The sequence below is a fragment of the Carassius auratus genome, chromosome 37 (assembly GCF_003368295.1).
Source record: "Carassius auratus strain Wakin chromosome 37, ASM336829v1, whole genome shotgun sequence".
Lineage (NCBI taxonomy): Eukaryota > Metazoa > Chordata > Actinopteri > Cypriniformes > Cyprinidae > Carassius > Carassius auratus.
The window spans coordinates 17,107,573-17,121,658 of NC_039279.1; the positions used below are offsets into that span (position 1 = coordinate 17,107,573).

Here is a 14,086-nt window from a genome sequence, read left to right on the forward strand (position 1 = left end):
ATATATGGATGGCCCCGTCCACACGAAAATGCAAAGACACCATTTTCAGATTTATCCACTCTGGGAACCGGTTTTAAAACATAGCGGTTTCACCTTCTGAAAACACTGGATCCATGTGGATGAAACGTCTATCCAATAAAAAAAAATGTTTTGGCTTATTCACAGAAACACGTCACGTTAATATTTGAATCAGATGTTGCTGGGCACATAATTTGTGCTGCTGTGACTTGCAAGTGACCACTTGAAATTATATCTAGGTTATTTCTTTATATATATATATATATATATATACACACACACACACACACACACACACACTGAACAAAACTTATAAATGCAACCCTTTTGGGTAACACTTTAGAATACTGTTTCTTACTTACTACATAACTTATAAGCAATTATTGAAGAACTAACAGGTGATTATTCATTAACACTTAACTCACTACTGTTAACTACTAAGGAAGATGTGTTAATTAATCAGTATGTCATATAATTTTATGATTATGTTAAGTAACAGTTAGCTAATCAATAACTAATGTATTCTGTCATACCTCCTGAAGAACTACTATTGATTATCTACTAGTTAGGGTTCAAGAAAAATAACAAAGCAATACATTTTATAGAGGTTTTGCCTATGTAGTAAATTGTTTTGTGAGTGTGTTTTGTAAGAAATCAGCTTCCAGTAGGAACCCCACTCCAGTTCCTTGTGATAACTTACCTTAGTTTTTATATTTTATATACAGTACTGTATGTGTGCCTCCTCAGCATATACCACATAATATATATATATATATATATATATATATATATATATATATATATATATTGTCACGGGAGGAGCACAAGACAGACACAGTGGGCGTGGCGTCAGGCCTCGGAGAGGCTTTTATTAACAGAAATCATAAAACAAAGGGAATAAAAGTGGCCAAAGGGGGGAAAGTGTCCAAAATAACAGGGAATCTGGTGTCCTCGTTGTGCTGCGGGATTTGTGTAGGTCGGGCAGTGTTCATCAAGGAAGGGTCCAGGCAAGGGGCGGAGTCCGGCGGCCGCACGCGCTCCCCTCCTTGGTCCGGGGCGCGAGGGGCGGCGGCTTCTCCTAGCGGCCGCGTCTCTCTCGTTGGCCGCGGCGCTGGTAGGGGATGGACGGCCCGGCATCCTGGCCCGTCGGCCGTGTATACGGGTGCGGTTCCCATCCGGATCGCGGGTCCGGCAGCTCACGTCTTGGTGGCGCGGGAGTCCCTCAACGCACCCTTCCTGGACCCACGAGGACACCAGTGTGCATGCACGGGGAAGAGACCGGTCTCCTGAGGAGAGGCGCGTTGGGCTTTTAAACAGCGGCGGTAATGAGGCTCCACTTCCTTCAGGTGTGCCCCATCACACGCCGCCAGCCCTGACTCGTCCAGCGCCCCTCCTCTCACACACCCACTCCAGTCGGGAGCCTGGTGAAGGGCGGCGATTTAGGACGGGGTGCCGGTGACAATCAGGGAGGAGGCAGCTGACTCGTCACATTCCCCCTCCCAAGCGACATCCCCGTCCCCAGGGCGCCACCCACACGGGAGTGCTACCATCCTCAACCAGGCTCCAAACGGTCGGAGTGGGCGGGGCTTCCTCTCCGGGCGGTCCTCCCTCTCGCAGCGCACCAGAACAGGGACAGAGAAACCGGGTTTTAGTGACAGCCTCAACCAACCACAGGGTAAAATGACAATGGAAAAGTCACTTACCCCTTGTGTGGCTGGGAGGCTGTCCCCAGTTTTCCTCCGTCCCAGTCTGGGTTCTCACGAACGTTTGCAAGCGAGAGGGGGTGACGTCACCAGACGTTTCCCAACTGCGCTGTCTAGGCTCCGCCTGCCCGCATTCTCCACCAGTGTCACGGGAGGAGCACAAGACAGACACAGTGGGCGTGGCGTCAGGCCTCGGAGAGGCTTTTATTAACAGAAATCATAAAACAAAGGGAATAAAAGTGGCCAAAGGGGGGAAAGTGTCCAAAATAACAGGGAATCTGGTGTCCTCGTTGTGCTGCGGGATTTGTGTAGGTCGGGCAGTGTTCATCAAGGAAGGGTCCAGGCAAGGGGCGGAGTCCGGCGGCCGCACGCGCTCCCCTCCTTGGTCCGGGGCGCGAGGGGCGGCGGCTTCTCCTAGCGGCCGCGTCTCTCTCGTTGGCCGCGGCGCTGGTAGGGGATGGACGGCCCGGCATCCTGGCCCGTCGGCCGTGTATACGGGTGCGGTTCCCATCCGGATCGCGGGTCCGGCAGCTCACGTCTTGGTGGCGCGGGAGTCCCTCAACGCACCCTTCCTGGACCCACGAGGACACCAGTGTGCATGCACGGGGAAGAGACCGGTCTCCTGAGGAGAGGCGCGTTGGGCTTTTAAACAGCGGCGGTAATGAGGCTCCACTTCCTTCAGGTGTGCCCCATCACACGCCGCCAGCCCTGACTCGTCCAGCGCCCCTCCTCTCACACACCCACTCCAGTCGGGAGCCTGGTGAAGGGCGGCGATTTAGGACGGGGTGCCGGTGACAATCAGGGAGGAGGCAGCTGACTCGTCACAATATATATATATATATTAGGGGTGTAACGGTTCACAAAATTCACGGTTCGGTTCGATACGATACACTGATGTCACGGTTCGGTTCGGTTCGGTTCGGTACGTTTTAGATATAGCAAAATGTAAAAACATCTCAACTTTTCAGAATGCCGCAAGCGCACCGCGGGTCATGTGACAAGAACTAACCAATCAGCTTCATCCTTTCCCGTAACAACATTGAAAACTCAGCCAAGATGAAGGAACAGCTGATCATAGTTGTATATGGATTGCAATTTTGAAATAAATTTAGTAGCAGAGCTACTGCAAGCGATTTTTAGACCTGCAAATCCATTTATCCTTCGCTGAAATTTCCGCGTCTCATGGAGAGAGCACGTCATTGTTGCTTAGCAAAGACAGACACCTCATGAGCGCTTCTGCCCAAGCGCTTTGGAAAGGAGGAGAAAGACGCGCTTAGCGTTTTCCATGCGTTTTTAGGCACGATATGTGAACGGCCCCTAAGGCGCTCGCTCACTCAGCACGCGCTGAAGGCTCGTTGCAAAATGTCGAATGCCTTTAACAGACCAGAAATATAAGATCCTAAAATAACCAACAGGTCTGGTGTTTGGGTGCACTTTGGATTCCCTGTAAGCTATAATACCGGTGTCTAAATGCTGCAGGGATAGTTTGTTGCGTGCATGTTTCTCCTTTTTTTCGTCTTTTCCCAGATACTGACACAATAAGGTGATGTCAGCGTAAATGAGTTGACGATATGATGCGACATACCGTTGTTTTTTTTATCCACCACTCTCTTGCCATCACCATTATAGCTTAAAGGGAATCCAAAGTGCACCCAAACACCAGACCTGTTGGTTATTGGAGGATCCTGTATTTCTAGTCTGTTAAACGCATTGGCCATTTTGCAACGAGCCTTCAGCGCGTACTGAGTGAGCGAGCGCCTGACTGAGCCTAACATAAACATATAAGTTGCTGTTTTTTTCTTCTTCGGGAGTGTCAGGGGCGTTGCCTGTTACGTCGTTTGGGTTATTGGGCTACCTTGTTGAACGCATATCATTATATTTCTTTTTCAAATATAATTAATTAGTCCAACGAACCGTCCGGTACATAATGCGTACCGCGTACCGAACCGAAAGCGTCGTACCGAACGGTTCAATACGAATACGCGTATCGTTACACCCCTAATATATATATATATATATATATACCAGGAAAAGTGAAAATACAGGTACCCAATTTGTAATTAATAAAGAATTATAAAATAATTATGCAGGACTTTAAACCTGAAACATTAGGCCTATTCTAAAGTGAAAACATAGGGAACCCATTATTAATTAATAATTAATTATCAAATAATTCTGCAGGACTTATTTTGAACCTGAAACATTAAACCTATTCTAAAGTGGAAATGTTGGGAACCCATTAGTAATGAATAAATAATTATTAGATAATTCCTCAAGAATTACTTAGAATCTGAAACAGTATTCTAAAGTGAAAACATAGGGAAGCGATTAGTAATTAATAATTAATTATCAAATAGTTCCTGAAGAATTACTTAGAATCTGAAACAGTATTCTAAAGTGAAAACATAGGGAACCGATTAGTAATTAATAAAGAATTATCAGATAATTTTGCAGGACTTACAGAATTCTAAAGTGAACCCAGTAAATAACAATAAACTACATCATTTTGACTAAGAACAACCTATAAAAGTAATCATAAACTTTGTAAAATACTCTCATCTGTTTATTTCAGATGAGAACATTTCTTAATACAGCATATTTTATTCCATTTTAACATGTATACTGCCCACATTTTAACTAATTTAACAAACATTTCATAATCAAAAGTTAAACATTTAGAAGCAAACAAAATCCATATTTCATTTCTATTATAGGCTAATAATTGGACTGTAACAAAGTTGCTACTGTAGTAGTACTTTTACTTGTCCTTTTACTCAAGTAATTTTGAAAATTAACAGGCCTACTTATAATTTTACTGGAGTAATATTTTATTGGGGTCTCTGTACTTTTACTCAAGTACTTGATTTGTGGGACACAGCCTGATTATTATAGTGTTTTTTGCGTATAACTGTTCAGAAGTAGTTATTTCATAGTTATTTTTCTTGAACCCTAACTAGTAGATAATTAATAGTAGTTCTTCAGGAGGTATCACTGAATATATTAGTTACTGATTAGCTAACTGTTACTTAACACAATCATAAAATTATATTACATACTGATTAGTTAACACATCTTTCTTAGTAGTTAACAGTAGTGAGTTAAGTGTTAATGAATAATCATCTGTTAGTTCTTCAATAATTCCTTATTAGTTATGTAGTAAGTAAGAAACAGTATTCTAAAGTGTTACCCACTTTTGTTTTTGTCCCCATTTTTCATGAGCTGAACTCAAAGATCTAATACTTTTTCTATTTACACAAAAGGCCTATTTCTCTCAAATATTGTTCACAAATCTGTCTAAATCTGTTTTAGTGAGCACTTCTCCTTTGCCAAGATAATCCATCCACCTCACAGGTGTGGTATATCAAGATGCTGATTAGACAGCATGATTATGGCACAGGTGTGCCTTAGGCTGGCCATAATAAAAGGCCACTCTAAAATGTGCAGTTTAACTGTCAGCCAATCATCCACAAAGTTGAGAATGTGCATCCTGGTGCTATCTGAATGTAAAAGTATGGATCCTTTAAGTACACGGACGCAAACCAATCCCTGGGGCAAATTTGGACACTTGCAAGGCGCTCTGTTTGATGGGCCTGAGATCTAGAATTGGGCGGAGCCCCCGTCTCTTTTAGGTACCATGAAATAATGGCTGTAAAACCTGCTCTCCAGCTCACTGGGAGGGACTCGTTCTATCGCTCTTTTTTCGAGCAGACTGAATACCTCTAGTCTCAGATCCAGAGCATTTCGAGGCAATGTTACAGACTGCACCACGCCATTGAAATGGGGTGGTTTGCATCTGAATTGAAGGGTATACCCGCGCTCTATCACACCAAGTAGTCAGCGCGGGATTCCAGGAAAAACTTTCCATGTGCCCTGGTGTTTCCCTCCGGTGCCCCACGCCCTCCTCCGGACATTCGGCTCCTGGTGAAGAGAAGTAACAGTCACAGCCAAGACAGCTGGCCTGGGGTTATCCTTCACTGAGAAGAGCCAGGTGCCAACGAGGATGCTGTTGGAAAGCGCACTTGGGCATCACGTGACTCATAGCCTGGGTTTTATTTTGTGTTTCGGCTTTGTTTGTCGCACTGTTTTGTGTTTATTTTATTATTAAAGTTTCATTTAAATGTTAAAAAACACACACAAAATAAAACCCAGGCCTTCTCTTGTCCTTCACTGTCGTAACTTCTCCCTTTATCCTTCCGGAGCTGCTCCGTGGGACTCGAGACCGGTGAGTGGCGCAAGTATTGAAATTAAAGGTCTGGAATTCATGGCAGTTTTCATTGGCCAAGGCCCACCTATGAGGCCTTTTGACCAACATGTCAACCAACTAGTCACAGTTTGTTTCATTCATCGTCACATTAAAAGGTGTGGAAATGTCGCCACAATAGCAGACCAGTGTGTAATACTCTCAGACATTAATATTTGCAACTTTAAATATTTCACATACTTTTGAAAATCCAGCATTTAATTGATACTGATAAGCGCTCGTCTTCACAGTTCCAAACACGGCAACTTTCTGCTTTCGTGAGGGGGTTTAGCACCAGGGTGTCTTTATTTCCAGGTGGAACATTACAGGATGCGACATACACGTCTCGCGGAAATCCTATAGAATTCAACCAATTCGATGATGACTTTGGCACTCCTGAAGTGTTTCTATGTCCCATAATCATCAACACTATGTTGCTGACTGGTATACCAAAGCATGTCACAAAATTAATAATTGCGATTATAGTAATATACAAGGCAATAATATGAAATATTAAGATTCTGTATTGGGTCTGGGCTATATAAAGCTAAGGTGTGGCTCAGATTGGGGGATCCTGGTTTACTAAAGGATCAGAATTGGTACCAACAATAAAACCTCTTTCGGCCCAGTTCAGGGCCAGTTAAGGGTGATTAACTGGCTGAGATTCAGGCCGGTTATGGCCCATGTGTGGCCCTAGTCTTTAATCCAGTACTGGGCCACTTCAGGGCTGTCATTCTTTGCGGTACTTGGGCCGAGGGAAAAGTGATTGTGTGGCCCGGATCTGGGCCAGAAGTAATTTGCTATGTGGGATAGGATTATACATCACTAGTTGTCCACAACCAACAATGTGGATCTGTCTAGTACAAGTCCTTGTGGTGATTGAAAGAATGCCATCTTCTCTTGTTTTCTCCCTTTTTTGTTAGTTTAAAAAAATTATTTAATCATTTGATATTTATTTGCCACAGTCACGGCTATAATGCTTCTCTGAAGAGCAGCTTCTTCTTCAGATTTTGTCGTGATAAAGCAAGTTACACCAGCGACATGCCCGTGGACACTGCAGACTAGCGGTTTGAGTGTGTACTGCACAACGACGCAGACAACGACCTAGAAGTATAAATGAAAACTGATGCATAGCCTATGGCATAAAACCTATGGCGTAAGTTTCGACACAGAAGTATAAATCAGACTTATAGGAATGTCAGACATTACTCGGATACCTGTGCACATGGAGCAGTGCAACCAAGTGGACATCATCTTTGTTATACTTCTCTGACTGGACTAGCAGCAAGCATTAGAGCCAATGAGAAACTAAGTTCAAGTAAAATGTCTGCATTTACCATTTCACCATGTTATTTTCTGCAGTAACTTCGGGGAATATTAAATGAAGAGACCTGATCAACAGCAAACTTTGAATCTGCTGAATGTGAATATTTCAAGCATTTTATTGCAGTGTTCACTGTTATTTTTTCTGCATAGATATGACTGGTGAAAAGTGTTTATTAATTAACTTCAATGTATAGCTAACCAGAATTCCATCATTTATGTTTTACCAAACCTCTGACTTCTGTTTGTCTGCAGATCTCAAAAGAAGATACTTTGAAGAATGCTGGTAATCAAAACCAAAAGGTTGTCAGGTATTGACAGTATGAAGAGGTCTACAGGATATTCATTGTTGTTGTTTTTTGGGGGGTGTGAACTCTTTAATTGGCATGCTACACACTTAATATTAATCATGCTGAGCACGATTACTTTTTGCGCAGTCATTGCAGTTTAGTGCTTTAAATAGTCTGTCAAATAACAAGTACATTGCTTCAACATAAATGTAATGCTTAACGCTTTATGTTATACCTTTACTAATAGGTACTTGTATATTATTTGCTCCTTATAGGTGCAGAAATGAAAGTTCCCAAACAGAGATGTCACCGGATTAAGATGTGGAAAGACATACACCACAGCAACCATAAATTATAAAATTACAATTAAATAAATGTTTTGGCTGCGTATCAATTTTACATGAAATATAAGTGAACAGTAATATATTGAAAATATATATAAAAACAATATAAAAAATATAAAAAAATGAATCCGGGCCACGTCTGGCGTGCTGTGCACTTTAGTGTCGGGCCGATTCCGGTGTGGATGCGGCAGTGTCGGCTCACTAATGGGGAAGTGAGTCCATAGGCATCCGGCCTGAATGCGGCAGACAGAATTGGGCCGAGTGTGTCTACGGTAGGCGAGAATCTAACTGAATGCTATCTGATTACTGTTTCTGTGCTCATGACTGCTTCCGTCTTCCATCATCTCACTTTCTGATTGTATACGGTTTTGTTTCACGAAGAGCATCTCCACAGCGTGCCGTGTTTGTCCCTAGGATTGGCAGGATCAAGATTTCTGATCGTAAATATTACACGTTGAATATTTACGATTCGCTATTTGGCCGGCTCTGGCGTTCTTCTGATCAGGTTCAGACACTCTTGACACACCTCACACCATTGTCGGAAGGGGGGAAATCCGCCCAAAATCAGCCCAATTATCATTTGGTGTGTACCCAGCTTGAGTTTTTGATCGTGATTTTACTTGAGTAATTCATTAATTTGTTACAGGTATTAGGGCTTTTTATATTATTGGCCTTAATCTACACATCAGTCTTTGATTCAAATATTCTATAGCTCTTAAAGTCAGCCTTGCATTTATTTTTAGCAGTCCAGCTATTTTAAGTGATCCATGGTAAAGACGAGTGAGCTCACCTTTCACCTTTTTGTATCACTTTATAGCCAAAGCCAGTTTTTTCATTGTTTGTGAAGGTCTTCCATGTCACAGGATCAATGTTGAAGGCCGTTAATGAATGGCATACTGTCATGTAAAAGAAAGGAAAATTACTTTAAGTCTTTAAAAGTCTGAATTATGAAACTGAGTACCTTCCTCTGTAACAATTTGTTGCAGATATTGCCATTTTTATGGCCAAAAAGTAAGAATGAATTCTCCTTGGATATAAATACATATAAATATAATTTGGCACTCTATTTTTCACAAGACAGGCTTTGGTTAAACTGAGATTAGGCAGTGGATCAATATGGACATTTAAGCATCTTTTATGAAAATGCCTTAGAAAAAAAATTCTGGTGTGCATGTTGGGACAAAATAATGGCACTGACAAATTGTTCATTCATGTAAGTGCAAGTTTCTTGCACTTAAAGCAGCTCAGAAATTTTAGTCTGGGACTAGGTTTAAGCTTTGTCTATGAAATGAAGATTATATTTAAGTGCTTATTTTCATGATCAAAGCGCTGTAGTTTTAAAAATGTAATACATTGCAATGCAATGAGAATTGAGAGAAGAACAAATAAACATTCTTAAAAGCATGATGATCCGATTTTAATGTGATTTATCTAAATGATGTACTGTAAGGATAAGCATGGAAACCTTTAAGTTGTTTCAGTCCAATCATTTTTCATCTTGAAACATTACAAAATATAACAAAATATAAAAAAAAAAAAAGTTATTCATATGTTAAAATAAAATATATTTTTCCTGCTAAAAGTATAAACTAAAAGACAATACTGTGTGTGTGCACTTGGATGGGTTAGATGTAATTCTGAGTATGGGTCACCATACTTGGCCACACATCAAGTTGTTTTTTAATATAATTATTATTATGTGCATACCAAATATAATACAGTGGGCTTGGCACCAAAGTATATCCTACATATTAGACAAAATATCTTTACACTGAAAATAATGTAATAATGCTTATTTAACATTATTAAGCTATTAAAATTCATCAAGCAAAATATCACAGAATTCACAATATGTTCATCTTACAGCAAGTATACAGGTGAAGAAATTATTTAGCTTCTGATTACTAATTTTATGGCATTAGACAATTTCATAGTTTATGTCACATATTTAATTACAAATACAATTGCACTTACCATAAAACAAACACAAAAGCAACCTGAAATTCTGGTCCATTTCTGCATCAATGTACAAAAAGAGGTGGAGGGTGAACAAAAGAGACTGATACTCATTGAGTCGCAAGTTTGAGTGAAGAATCTTGGGTTGGACTGAGAGAAAAATAAAATGGAAATAGAGTGATGCATGTGACTTAAGAGGAAATACAAACAACCACCCCCCCACCCCCAACTTTCTCTCTCGCTCTCTCTCTCTAAAACCATTACTGTTACTAAAAATAAATGACATATATCTTTCAGTATTTCAAAGTAATATTTTGAAATCAATACCAACAGCAACAATGCTGACATAAAAGTAGGTGAAACGGAAATGCCAAAAATGTGAATATAATAATAAATAAGCATTAACTAAAAAACTGAGTTGTTTTTAGAGTTTTTAAATGTATCATAACCTGCAATTCTAATATATTATATTGTCATAACCACTGCCCCAGTCCCTGACTATCTGATTAAAATGCTTGGTTTTGGTGCTACAATGAAGAAAAAATAATAATAATAATACATGGAGGATTTACTTGGTAGGAAACCATTTTCACAAAAACTTTGAAGTAGAAAAATTTTACTTATATTTTCATGTAAAATGTTCACCAATAATAACAAACTTATTTAAGTTGCTTCAACGGTCAAGGAGACTCATTATAAAATTATGTTTAGGATTTAGCCAGTTAGTGACTATACAAAAATGATTTCATTTCGATGTGGATCCTTGTGGTTTCTGCTCTTCATTTCCTGAAACACTTGATCACTTTTTCTTTTACTGTGAGGTTTCTCATAAATTTTGGTTTGATATACATAGCTGGTTTCAGTAAAAATGGAGACAGTTTCTCCTATAACCCAACAAGATGTGCTCTTTTTTAAAATGTGATTTAAATTCATCCTTCTCTGATAATGTACATTTTGTTTTTTTGATGGGTAAATATCATATCCATACTTGTAGATGGAAAAAATGTAAACCCTCCTTAAATGTGTTTTTGTGAGTTTGTTCAAATGTTTCAGAGCTTCAAATGCTTCAAACTATTTAATAGAAAATCTGAAAAGTTAAGCTTCTCTTTGTCAAAATATATATATATATTATTATATATTTTTTTTCTTTATAATGTCTTCATTTTGGTTTCATCCTTGCTCCTTGTTGTTGTTGTTGTTGTTTTTTCTCTTTAATGTAAACTCTGTGTTGGTTTCAATGGAAGTGTCTTACATTGTTGGTTCCCTGTCTTACTGTATGTAAATTAAGCAAAAAAAAATTTTTTACCAAGATTGATGTAATACTAATATGATTTTGCATAGAAACAAAGGCCTCTGACTCAAAGAGAAATATTTTGAGAACCCCATAGCAAAAAATAAGAAGTTATTAATCATAGCAACCAGTCAAAACTATATGGCAAGCCATTTTAACATTTAGTCTATAAAACATAGTTTCTATTTTCATTCTTCTAGTGCCTTTTTTATATATTCCATTAGATACTACTTATTTGTTGGCTAACTAGTGATTATTCTTTAGGTACTAGCATCGTTCTAAAGATACTAGCACTTATTTATCAAACACTAATAGTTTGTGTTTATCAGATACTAGTACTAGTACAGTAGTCACAAGAAAATATTCTATTGTTACTAGAAAGCCAGTTCAATTTTTGTCATTCACTTCTATGGGGATCTGTCATTCAGATATCAACTATTCAGTTCAGACTAGTATGTATTCCAATTGTGACTCATTTCTTTTTAAATGTTACTTGTAAGCATTCATTAGTTAATAGTACTTATTTATTATACACAACTACTTTTCATTAGATGCCATTACTTATTTACTAGATACTTTTAGTCATTCATTAGGCGTTTGACCCAGTCGAAGGCAGAATTAATATGACATTGGACCCTCCTCCTCAGCCAATTGGAGTCCCTGGGACTGTATGACCCACATAAGAATACATTCATTAGGCAATAGTATCACTCAAATGGCCCATAGTATAGTCCATTAGATAGGTTACGGTAATGCATTTCTGGTCTGCAATCTGCCATAAAGCAAGAAGAAGTAGAAGAAGATATGCCTCACGCACCGGCTGCTGAGAACATGCATAAGTGGACACGCTCAGGAGAGCTCTAAAAGTTTACAGAGATTACGTGAATCAGAGGTGTATGTAAATGTATATACACTATTATTTATTTTATGTTTTAGCCATGATTCCCATTCACATCCATTAAAAAACTGATAGAGTGCAATGGTTTGTGTTAAAAATCTCAGTTTGTGTTCTACAGAAGAAACAAAGTTAATCTTGGATGTCCTGGGGGTAAGCAGATAAACATAAAATTTGAATTTTTGGGTGAACTATCCTTTTAATCAAAAAATGTATGGACTGCAGCTTTAATATCACTCATCTTGGCCTTTGAGATGATACTCTTTTTGGAAAGTACCCTTTCTTTTGGAAAATGCATTTAGATGGAAGGCTTCTCATGTGTTTGCTTGATCCTATATGGTCTACTTTAATGCTAGGATGTGCATGTGATTTTGTGTAATGAAGAGTATATGGTCACTGGTCTAACACAAGCTGAGACACTACAGAGAATGGAACTGGTTTATACTGTAACACCTTGGGACATGTTTGGAAGTCACATAAATCTGTACTCTTCATTTGTATGATCTCATATGGGCTGTTCCTGTTCACCTTCAATAAGACACCCAAGAAAGACAGCGGTGAGTAGAATTCAGACACTGCCATTGCCTTATCAATATGGCTGTGCATGTTACTACCTCTTGTACTGTGGAATGGCCTAGGGCTAGGGCTTCACAGTTAATCAAAATTAAATAGCAAAGGCAATAAATCACAATTAGGCCGAAGCTCTGATTGCCATTGATTATCTTTCAGTGGAGCATGGTTCTGTGATCAGTAGTAAATTTTAATTTAATTTAATTTAATTAGTAGTAAATCTCCATCTGAAGGCTAGAGGGTGCTCTTGCGCTAAAACTCCAGTTATGCCTCACAGAAGAAAAATCAGGAAATCCCAGGGGGGCATATTTTTTTGAAGCACCCCTGGGCGCTGCAATTGGCTAGCAGACCCCCACCTGCTGTTAGCATTCCATTGACTCCCATTCATTTTGGCGTCACTTTGACAGCGAATAACTTTACATCTGAGGCGTTTAAAGACTCCATTTGTCAATTAATTATTTCTAGAGAAACAAGAACATGTATAAAAGGCTCCATTACCTTGTATCTTATGTTATGGTCCCGTAGAAGCAGTTTTTGTAAAAAAAAAAAATAGGCTAACGATTGTGTCATAACCAGCGACTCTGTGTCGCACAGTAGAGATATTACCGTATGGACAGGAGGAGAAGCTCCCAGGCAATCTTTTACTGTCTATGAGGCAATTGTGGGGACGTGGAGGCATAAAGTCAATGGAGATAATTCATCAGAATACTTACCAAAATTTGCTCCTGTTCACGCTCGCCTTCTCTGCAAGATTTGGCGGTTGATTCAGATTTCCCTTGGCACAGCGATTAGAAGATTTACAGATTGGTCACGTGACATCTATGTCATCAAGTTCAGTTTGATTCTGCGCAGTACGCCCGACCCCCAGGAAATGCGTTCTTCTAATTGACTTAATTTGTCTCCGTTGAATCTAATGGGGTCGCTGTGTCCATTTCTTTTACTGTCTATGGGAAATCCTATAGTGGTTGCCCAATAAACAGAATACAGTAAGTTTGTCTTATAATAATTTTTATTATAATACAGTATATAATGCAATGCCAATCCACAGAGGCTTTATCTCTGCTGAGAATACTATGAAATATGTTGCATGTCTTATTCTATCCAAGAAGCCATATCATCTCACAGAAACAGAGTTTGGAATAAAAAAAGTATCAAATGTGGTATTTTCACGTGCTTTCAGATGGAACAGTGTTCACTACACAGAGCCATAGTTCACTAACAAGCTACGCAAATAGCTTTCATAATCGCAGAATGATTTCTACTATTTCATGCGATTACATCATCTGTGATTATGAACACGATTTTGTGTATCTTTCAGTGAACTACGGCTGTGTGTAGTAAACGCTGCTCCATCTGAAAGCATGTGAAAATACCATATTTAATAACATTTTTTTTTTTATCCCAAACTCACTTTCTGTGAGATGATGTGGCTTCTTACACAGAATAAGACACACAA

At 39.4% G+C, this 14,086-nt stretch overlaps 1 protein-coding gene across 1 annotated transcript in view; it reads right to left on the bottom strand.

The window, feature by feature from the left end:
- The window catches only part of LOC113056407 (integrin alpha-M-like), a 41,321-nt gene extending 31,281 nt beyond the window's left edge, over positions 1-10,040 (bottom strand). The window contains exons 1-2 of the mRNA XM_026223178.1: positions 9,893-10,040; positions 8,709-8,814 (exon numbers count right to left, since the gene is read on the bottom strand). Coding sequence (XP_026078963.1) covers positions 8,709-8,814; positions 9,893-9,932 — 146 coding nt within the window. The 5' untranslated portion in view covers positions 9,933-10,040. The remainder of the gene's footprint in view (positions 1-8,708; positions 8,815-9,892) is intronic.
- Positions 10,041-14,086: the final 4,046 nt, after the last annotated feature.